Source organism: Grammomys surdaster, unplaced genomic scaffold (genome assembly GCF_004785775.1).
Source record: "Grammomys surdaster isolate TR1022 unplaced genomic scaffold, NIH_TR_1.0 130, whole genome shotgun sequence".
In the NCBI taxonomy this organism is placed as follows: domain Eukaryota; kingdom Metazoa; phylum Chordata; class Mammalia; order Rodentia; family Muridae; genus Grammomys; species Grammomys surdaster.
This window is the reverse complement of record NW_021604588.1, coordinates 20,976,752-20,987,032: the sequence shown is the minus strand read 5'-3', so window position 1 is coordinate 20,987,032 and position 10,281 is coordinate 20,976,752. Positions and strand designations below refer to the sequence as shown.

Genomic DNA, 10,281 nt, shown 5'->3' with positions numbered 1-10,281 from the left:
AGTCTGCTGAGGTGGTACCATCCCAGGGAGGCAGGCATGGGCTGTATCAGACCCAGTCTGCTGAGGTGGTACCATCCCAGGGAGGCAGGCATAGGCTATATCAGAAAGGTAGCTGAGCAAGCTAAGGAAAGGGGAGCCAGTAAGCAGCAGTGCTCCATGGTCTCTGCCTCTGTTCCTGTCTCCAGTTTTCTGTCTCTGTCTTGGCCTCCTTCAGTGATGGGCTGAGCCTGTAAGCCTAAGGAGCCCTTTCTCCCTAGGCTGATCTTGTCAGTGTTTATCATAGCAACAGAAAACAAACTAGGGCAGAGATAGATCTTCCCTCTTGGTGTAATTGTAGGACTCCTTCATACACACTCCAAAGGCTTGTTTCATGGGGATGTAGACAATCAGAATGAATTGTTCCATCATTATTACTTGATATTATCTACTGCCTTCTGCAAATGAGCCTTTCTGTGGGTGCCTCCATTTATCATTGACTGATTTTCTTTAATTAACATAAGTTTTCTGTGACTAGTGGTAACATGTGAACTATGAACTTTGAACCTATGGAACTAGTTAAGAGTTTTCTAAGAAATACCTTTAGGAAAAAATGCCATGTTTTCTTGAGTACATTTTTTTAGAACTCCTTCATATATATATATATATATATGTGTGTGTGTGTGTGTGTGTGTGTGTGTGTGTGTGTGTGTGTGTATTTGAGACAAAGGCTCACTGGCCTGAAATTCGCTGTGTATCTCTGTAAGATTTTTTTTTTTTTTTTGCTTTTTCGAGATCTGTAAGATCTCTTAATGAACGTATCTTTATCTGTCTATATAGATATAATCTATAAGAAGTAAATTATTTGGGGCTGGAGAGTCGGTTCAGTGGTTAAGAGCACTTGTTGCTCTGGCAGAAGACCTGATTTTAAATCCCAGCACCTACATGGTAGTTCACAACTGTCTGTAACTCCTAATGAAACTGGTGCTGTGAGGATAGTGTTGTTATGTTTCTAAATTCAGTCAACAAACACTTATGATTCTTAATGGATAGTGACAGGGGGGCTCACATTTTAGTAAGCGCAAAGTTAGTGTGGCATTTTTAATAACTGTCACAAACTGTTTCTAAACTGGAAAGAGACCCTTAGCAGTAACTTCTGAATGTAGCAACCTGAGATGTTTGTGATTAGAGAGAGTATAAGGTGTAGTTTGTGTTGCTCTAGTCAATAATTAAAACTGTAACAGTCAGTGAGTGTGAGTAAGAACATACTTGGGTATTTGAATGAGCAGAGAGAGTCTGGCAGGTTCTTAGGAATCCGTGAGACTACTGTGTGGAAATGAAGGCTGTAAGGTGTCCAGTCCCAGGGGAATCTTATGACCTCTACTGACCTCTGTGAGCACCAGGTACATACATGGTGCACATACTTACATGTAGGCAAAACATTCATATATATAAGACAATAAAATAAATCTTTTTAAAAATCAACTATTTCCCTGTTTCCCTTAGTAGGTCAGTTTTCTTACAGATAAGATTATAGAGTTGTGGATGAGGAGACAGAGTTAGTGTTTTCCCTCTGATTAACAAGCATACTTTGATAACTAGAGAGACTGTGTGTGAGATAATCGGGCTGCAGCAGACATTATATGGAAGGGAGCTTGTACTTTTTTCTACTGTCACTGACTTTAGGTGACTTAAGGCCTGTCATGCTAATGGCCATGTGGACAGCCTGGGTACGTGTTTGCCAATACTTCCTTTATATGGAAATGCTCTGTTGAAACCATATAAAGCCCAGAGGATTGTGCAAAGCAACCAGTGTCTCAGAACACTGAACTGGATCAAGTGCATCTGACTATCACACTCTGTTTCAAAGTACCTGTTGGGTTTGTGCTAGTGCTAGGCTATGGGATTACAGGTCACTCTCCAAACACTGGTACCCACCTTAAAAACAAAACATAACTGGTTTCGTGTGAGTGTGTGTGTGAGTGTGTGTGTGTGGATAAGTAAAACACTCCTGAAAAGTAAGTTTGAAAGTTGTACAGTTTAAGGAGTTATCATCTATCAGGAGATGAAATGTCTTGAGCCCCTGCTGTCTTAGTGCTTACGTATGGATTTACCTCTGCAGCTCTCAACTTGGTCTGCCATCCGCTGACATTTGCTGCCACTTGGCAGATGTGAAAGGAAATGAAGGAAAGTTTGGGTGATAGGCCTGGCTAAGCAGGGAGCAGACAGTACGCGGTTTCCTCATACATTGGAAATAGCCCAGGACGAGGGTATAGAGAATGTATGTGAGTTTCTAATTGCTCAAAAGGAGGCCATGCCAGGCAGAATGTCTGGAAAAGTCATTGTGGATTTGGTAACCTAGTTGTGTCAGAAGAGATGGGTGTGACTTGGAGTATTGGACATGAAGAAGGTGATGGAACCAGGACGCAAGAGGCAGAACATAAAGTTGAGAGGGCAGCGACAAGCTGCTCTTAGTGAAGCCGAGGTGAGATTTGCTGGGATGGAATAAAAGGTTGGGTTTTAGAAAGTGTTGCGTTTGATTTTGCTGAGCGAGTTGTGAAAAATCTTAACTGACTACAAACTAGTCAAGTTAAACAGTAGTGAACATGACAGACATAGTCGGGGCGGGTGGTCATTCTCACCTGTGACCATTGCTGACTCAAGGTGTGCTCTCATTTATAACGCAAGATGATTTTAATTGCAGATTCAGTACCTCAAGACAGACTCTTATGTGGATTCCAGATTCCTTTTTTTCCAGGTAATTTATGTAATTCTTTGTGTTTTTGCACATGTGATGACTTGAATATGAAAATTTTCCTAATTAGTTAAATTAAGATTTTTAAAAAATATTTTGAATTTAAAATGTTAACTTTTAAATTAGAAATGTTACTGTTTTTGTACCACCAAGAAGGGTTTTGCTGTGTAGCCTTTAACTCTTCCTCTTCCTCCTGCCTCAGCCTTCTAAGGAGTTATAGGCAAACACTCCACACCTGATTAAACCTGAGATCTTTTTAAAAGTTGGGGACAAAAATTTTGCTTGTATTGGCTTTGACATTTGATAAGGAATTTATGGTTTTTATAACTAACTCTAGCTTATTTTAATGGATTCCTAGTTTGCTGAGTGGAAGAATTTCAACACTTCGAGATGAAACTGGTGCTGTGAGTATAGTGTTATGTTTCTAAATTCAGTCAACAAACGCTAATGACTCTTAGTGTATAGTGACAGGAGGGCTCACATTTTAGTAAGCGCAAAGTTAGTGTGGCATTTTTAATAACTGTCAGGTACTGTGTTTCTAAACTGGAAACAGTTTAGCAGTAACTTCTGTATGTAGCAATCTGAGATGTTTGTGATTAGAGAGAGTATAGGGTGTAGCTTGTGTTGCTTTAGTCAATAATTAAAACTGTAACAGTCAGTGAGTGTGAGTAAGAACATACTTGGGTATTTGAGTGAGCAGAGAGAGTCCGGCAGGTTCTTAGGAACCCGTGAGACTACAGTGTGGAAACGAAGGCTGTAAAGTGTAGACCAAGAGGTTAGGTTGCTTTCTGCACTTACAACGTTGTCGTAGACATAATTGTGTTCAGATAACTGATGTTCAAGGAGAGTGACAACTCACAGAAGCAGTCTGAAGTTAATTTGATGAGATTTGTAGGTAAACTAAGGCAGCAAAACAGATGTGTCTGCATGAAATTATCTTAAAGTTTAAATCAAAAAGCCAGTTCATTGGTTTTCTGTTGTAAGCATCTTTGTCCTGTGTAGTCCATGGTCCTCTGCTCTAATCCTCCCAAGTCCTTGAAGCAGAGATAGTGAGATTGTCAGTTAAACCCATGGATGTCCTGCTCTGCTCCAGGTGACAGCTCTGGTAACACTGACTATTGTCTGCACTGGAGCACACACAGTGCTGTTTTCACTTATCATGGGAGTTATGGCGGCTGCCACAGTAGGAACTGCCATAGCATGAGGAAAATTTGTGTTATTTTTAAAGTGTTGGTTGAGTCTGGAATGTTCTTGATGGAAATGTTTTCCCAGGTGTCTTCTCTCCCCTCCCCCATCATTATCACTAATTAGAAATGAAAACACTTTCAGGACCATTGAGCACAGCTATACCATTTCAGCGTTAGAAACATTAAAACAAGGAAGTCTAGCCCAGTTGTTGTTCTCTGTTAGCGTTTCAGATATGGAAGGGGACATTATTTTTGACTTGATAATAACACAGTTCTTCACTTGCAGATATTTATTGATAGGGACCCAGCAGCATTCGCCCCCATTTTAAATTTTCTTCGGACAAAAGAGCTTGACTTAAGGTAAGCGATTCATCCTTTCTGAGGCCTTGCTGGCAGCCAGTGTTCGGGCCTGTTCAGGAATCACTGCAGTGTAGTTGGTGTATGTGTGCTCACCATGGCACAGGGTGTTAACAGTTACTGAGACACAAGCTGAGAGTGTGCCACCGTCACAACAACAGTCAGGGCAGGGTGGTACTTCTGCAGCTCCTCAGATGATCCTGTTTCTTGTGTTGGGAATCTTTAGGTGCTTGAGTTACTTGATGTGTAGCTACAGTGCAGCTGTACTATGTAGGGAGCTGACTCCCCAACTATGGTTTGTTGCCCGCTTCTTTCTAGAATTCTCTTTTGCCCCTAGTTCACCCTGCCAGCCTCTAAGGGCCCCTGATCTGCCCCATGACTAACAAGTGTCCTTGGCTGAGTTGGATGGGTACAGGCCACTGTGCCTTTTTCTTCTAGTATGCACTGCAGCTGTCTGGGCAGTTCCCTGGTGCATCCCGTATCTCATTTCAGTTCTGCAGCCAGCAGTCCAAGTCTGATGGGGCTGCTGCTCTGCTGAAAATAGGCGATTGTGGACGAATGGCTGATAGTTCTGGGTTTGGTCTTGCTTGTCTATCTCTTGCCCATACTCAATTTCTCTTATAATCCTGTCCCCTCTCTGGTGCGTGTTTTGTTGTGTCTAAGGTGGTGTTCACACTTCTTGCCTGTCAGTTCCTCAGCTGTGGCTATATATACTAACATTTTAGTAATCCTTAAACAGGCCTCAACTCTAGAAGGGCACCCACTCTTCATTTTATACCCAGTCTGTAGTGGACGTGTGTAGTTCATGGATGATTGAATGATCACCTAAGTCATACCTTTGAATTTACCATCTTGAATTACAGTTTGCATTCATATCAGGAAGCTTTAATTATATATATATATATATAAAATTTTCATTATTTCTGTTAAGGCTCTGAATTTTTTTTGTAGATCCAACTTTTAGGAACCTTGGGGTTACCTTTAGCTGCCTCTTCACGTAATTTAGACTGTAGTCCTTGAAGCTGTGTCCTTTGCAGATGAAGTTGTATATTCATTCTTTTGGGTCTGTTATGTTCCCTGCTGCATGCTCATTGCTGAAACAGGATGCATGCAAGCGGCTTTCTTGAGTCTTGAGGCAGTGTGCTGTGCTTGGGTGAGAGGAGGGGCTCAGCTTCCCCAGTGAGGGATTTTCCTGACTGACCCCACACTTAACATCCCCTGGAGAGCCCATTCTTATTTACTCTCCTGCCTTTGCATCAGCCAGTGCCTTTCGTCATTTAAAGAGGCCCAGCAAACGTAAGATTTGAGGGGTTACTTTTCAAAAGAAGAAATTTGGTTTTTAAAAACAATGTTTTAACCTTGTTTTTTGCATAACATTTTGTATTGCTGGTACCACAAATCACGAATTTGTTTTCTAGCCTGTCCAGGCAACTGTCCACAGCTCCTTGAGCTTCTGAGACTGAGACCATGTTTGTCCTGAGCCCTTCCTTGTCTTGGACCTTTGCCTCTGTCTCTCTGTCTCTCTGTCTCTCTGCCTCTCTCTCTCTCTCTCTCTCTCTCTCTCTCTCTCTCTCTCTCTCTCTGTCGTGTGTGTGTGTGTACGTGTACATGTACCAAGGTTGATGTCAGCATTTTGGATCTCTCTGCCTTTTACAGTGAGGCAGGGTCTCTCCGTTGAACCTAGCTCTAACCATCACTTGGTTAGTTAGCTAGCCAGCTTGCTCTGGGCTTCTCTGTGTCTGTCTTTACAAGTGGGCTGCCATACCTATCTGGCGTTTGTGTGATTTGGGTGGATCTGAATCCCTTACCCCTTGGGTCCTCCATCTTTCGGCTGCTGTTGCTTTACTCCAACCCTTCCTAGCCCATAGCTTCTTCTGATAAACTAGTCACAAATTAAACAGTTAACTCACAATTATGTATGCTAAGGCCTGGCCATGTTCTCAAAGGAAGTGAAACGTGGGTTGCAGCTGAGCCTCAAGTGAGTCCTTAGTGCTGTGGGCTCTGGAGCTTACTCCCTCTTCACTTGTTAATTACATGTTACCCAGCTCCACTACTTATTGTGCCAGTGTCATCGTCATGTGCACACTAAGTTCTTGCTGGCCATTTAAAATCCAAGTTTCAGTTTATTTTACCAACAAATATACTACAGGGTGTATAAACGAGCGCTGTAGTAGGCACTGAAGAAGGAATACAAAGCCAGTCAGAAGGTGAAGCTCGCAGCGTGCATACAGAACAAGTCTCTCTATTAACACATTAAGAGAGACTTGTAGTGGAAAGCCCCGTAAGAGAACGGTTTCTGCTGCTTATTTTCTTGTCAAATTTTTCTTTATTATTTATTTATATTATTCTTCAAATCTCTCTTATGCAAATCATCAAAATATGTGTGGTTTTTAAGTAGGTAACAGTGTTTTATTTTAAATATTTATGTTTGTTCTATGTGTAGAGTGTTATGTCACCCATGTATCTGTGTACCATGTGCTTGCATGTACTTGCATGCGTCCTTGGAGGTCAGGAAAGGAAGTTGGATCCCCTGAGACTGGAGTTTCAGTTGGATATGAGCTGCCTTGGGGTGCTGGGAACTGCATCTTGCCTCTGGAAGAGAGCACACACTCTTAACCATTTCCAGGTGATTAATGGTGTTGCAAAGAGAATATGAGAAAAAACAAAATTTAGGCTCGCTGGCCTCATCCCCTTGAGGGGTCTGCTGCTTCCTCCGTGGTCTCCATAGTAGCCCAGGTCTCTGGTGTTAGAGAGCTCACAGCCTTTGTTCGCTTGTTTCTTTACAGGGGAGTCAGCATCAATGTTCTCAGACACGAGGCAGAATTTTATGGGATCACTCCACTAGGTATGTGTTGATCTCCTGGGACTGCCCCTGTGCTGTGCTAAGCTTGCCCAGAGGCAGAGTGTCTTCTCTCAGGTCCTCTGGAGAGTAGTTCAGTACTGAGCATTTCACAGTGAGAAAATGTCTCAGCTGTGAGCTGTTTAAACATTCTCCTTTCTTTTCTCACTGCCCTTAACTAGAGAAAGTAGGTGTGGAGCGGCTGTGTTTGCATGTCCCCTGACACGCTTGCATTGACTATTGCAGTGCGGAGGCTGCTGCTGTGTGAGGAGCTGGAGAGGTCATCCTGCGGCAGCGTCCTGTTCCATGGCTACTTGCCCCCACCAGGTACTGCAGCTCACGTTTGGTCAGCCTTTAAAAAGTCCCTTTTGTCACTGGACATAAGTATAAAAATAAGAAAAACTGTTTTGGTGATTTGAGTTTCGATGAATCTGGACCTCATCAGACCGTGCCGCTGCATGTATGTAGAGCAGGAGTTGGCACCTTCTTCTGTAATGGCAGAGGGGAGCGCTGTGGCGTCATTCGGGCTGCCGAGTACACCACTGGCCCTTAGCTGGAGGACCCGAGCCCCCAAGATCTGCAGGTGGTCACTGTCCCCTCAGATACTTACCAGAGTTGGGCCTTTGCCTGTGCAGCATTGTGCTTCTGAGAGGGGTGTTGTCTTTGAAAAGACCCTGTCAGAAAGTATGAGGAAATTCAAGGGTAACAGATAAAATTTGTGTTCTCCTTTGTAGGCATTCCCAGTCGTAAAGTGACTAACACTGCTAGGTCCTCTGTGGACGCTAGGAATGGACTAAATTCTATGGAAGGTGAAGCCCGGGGAAGTGGAACGCAGCCTGTACTTACCGGAAATGGAGAAGACACTATTAGGCTGGGTGAGTAACAGAACACAGAGACGGAGAGCACACAGTCAGCTCGCAGGGAAACGGCCATGAGTTTTGAATGTTATTCTTTTGCTTCTTCCCCTCCTGCCCCTCCCCCATGTCTCTTCCTCTCCCTCCCTTCCCCCCTCACAGTCTTACAGTTTTGTGTGTTGAGCCTGTGGCAAAGGTGTTGAGTGCTGTTCTGAGCTACGCTCCAGCCCTGTATAGTCATCTGAAATCCAGATTCATTATTTATATATTAGAAAAGCTCATTTAACACTCAGGTGTTTGTTTGTTTGTTTGTTTGTTTTAATGTGTGATAGTCTGATTCTCTGTTTTTGTTTTTTTTTTCTGTTGTCAAATGTTCCTCAGAACAGTTGACAAACTTTCTGTTGAGAGGTAGCTAGTGAGTTCCTAGTTTAGGCTTCTGGGGCCTTGTGCTATTGATTGGAACTCCTTAACTTTGTCTCAGTCTGATCTAATAAGCTGTGAGCATGCTCTGTACAGACCTCCTTAACCCAAACATGAAGGCAGAAGCATGAAACGGCCTCTGAGCCAGAACTTTCCAACTCAGTGTAAGATGTAAATGCGTCTCTTTAAAACTGACAGGAGTTCCAGTGGATCCAAGAAAGGTGCTAATAGTTGCTGGCCACCACAACTGGATTGTAGCTGCCTATGCTCATTTCGCCGTGTGTTACAGGTACTGTGTGTGTTACATCATTTGGTTTTATTTTAAATAATTATAGTTTATATTTAGGTTGAATGTCTGTTCCTTTTAGCCTTCAGTTTTCCCCTGCATGTGTCATCCACTGCACTTGGTCAAAATTTAGTTTGTTTTTTTACTTGATACCGCCTCTATACTGCTGGTAGCCTTACTGTTTATGTTTCCCAGGTGGTAGGAATGTGACGCAGCTGAGCTAGGTCACTCTGGCTCCTGTATCTGTGTGTGGAGGCCTCAGGCAGGATTGTTAGTGTGAATCTGTAATTTCTTTCTCATGCTGAGTTGTCTGTTGTCCTGTGCAGCAGAGGTGGGGAGAGCTCTGTAATGTTAGGATGGCCACAGTGTTGGGAGTGACATAGTGCGGTAGGATGTATACAGCTGTGTCTGCAGTGCACTGCGCTTTACAGTATTGGATTAGAGTGAAAGGCAGTAGGAGGAGGAGCGCAGAGTCCAGAGTGAGTTTGTTTTAAACACAGGAAAGTTAAGACTCTTCAGATCCTCCTGGGCTGTAGGCCTCAGGCAGTGCTCTTGCTCCCACGGCAAAGAAGCCGGGCTGGCCAGGATTCATTCCCTCAGCATTTAATTTCCTTACTGGAAAGTCAAAGAAGTCAAGATTTTCTGTCACCTTGTTTTGTGCCTTGGTTAAGAAAAAAAAAAAAAAAAGCTGAAGTTGGTTATAGGTTTAAAAACGCCACAGGCGTTTACTGTCCCCTTTTAAGTACTCTAAGTGTATGGTGCAGGTTTGCCTCTGGAGGGCGCTGTCTGCCACTTGCCACTTGCTTGGGCCAGGCTTTGGTTATAGTGGTTATAGTGGTTATAGTGGTTATAGTGGTTATAGTCAGACTTCGTTCTGAGTGCCGTGCAGGGTTTTAACTTAATTACTAGACAGTATAGGCATGAGCTTTCAGGTGATTATTTTGTAGATGCTCTTAGACATCATAAGATGTTTAGTATGGGAGTTTTATAGAGTTGTTGTAGACTCACCACCATCTGAGTGTAAACCGAAAGGCTCTTAGAGGCCAGTCTCACGGTGGTTTAGCACGGGTGCACAGTTGATTACTAACAAGGATTCCAGGAACTTGCAGTGACTGTTCAGTGATGTGGCAGCTCTGCCTCTGTCGCAGTGCTGCAGAGTGTCACTTGCCAGAGTGTTGAAATTCTCCAGGAGGAGGGATGGGGAAGGAAGAGTGACTGCCCATGGCATTGGGTAGGCTGGCACAGTTAGCCCACGACTGTAGCTGGCAACTCAGGTGTGGACGTGAAAAGGGCAAGCGTGCTGGCTCTCCTTACAAACTCAAATTGTGAAGCAGACTGTATCAGATGATAATTTAAAAAATGGTGCTCAGTCCGGCTTGTTCTTGGGCAGCCGCCATGTTCCTGCTGTTCTTGCTCAGGCTCAGACCACTGCTCACATGGCTGCTGGTTCTGCCAATCAGCTCTATGAAGAGCTATGCCCCAAAGCATGGATCTTGGGCCAATTCTGTCACACTCATGGTTCTCTGCTAAGCCCCAGACATAACCCGCCATACTTGCGGTTCTCGGTAGAAGACTCTTAATGCTTAAAAATTATCAATAGATTCATG

At 43.5% G+C, this 10,281-nt stretch overlaps 1 protein-coding gene across 3 annotated transcripts in view; it reads left to right on the top strand.

Annotated features, from left to right (window-relative positions):
• The window catches only part of Kctd3 (potassium channel tetramerization domain containing 3), a 44,832-nt gene that overhangs the window by 9,106 nt on the left and 25,445 nt on the right, over positions 1–10,281 (top strand). For 2 of the 3 annotated variants that reach the window (XM_028760242.1, XM_028760231.1), the window contains exons 2-8: positions 2,681–2,734; positions 3,090–3,135; positions 4,205–4,278; positions 7,062–7,120; positions 7,361–7,441; positions 7,849–7,989; positions 8,587–8,677. In XM_028760242.1, the coding sequence (XP_028616075.1) occupies positions 2,681–2,734; positions 3,090–3,135; positions 4,205–4,278; positions 7,062–7,120; positions 7,361–7,441; positions 7,849–7,989; positions 8,587–8,677 (546 nt within the window). Of the gene's footprint in view, positions 1–2,680; positions 2,735–3,089; positions 3,136–4,204; positions 4,279–7,061; positions 7,121–7,296; positions 7,442–7,848; positions 7,990–8,586; positions 8,678–10,281 lie in introns of those variants that run through there. The other variant, XM_028760253.1, reaches the window with a different exon arrangement.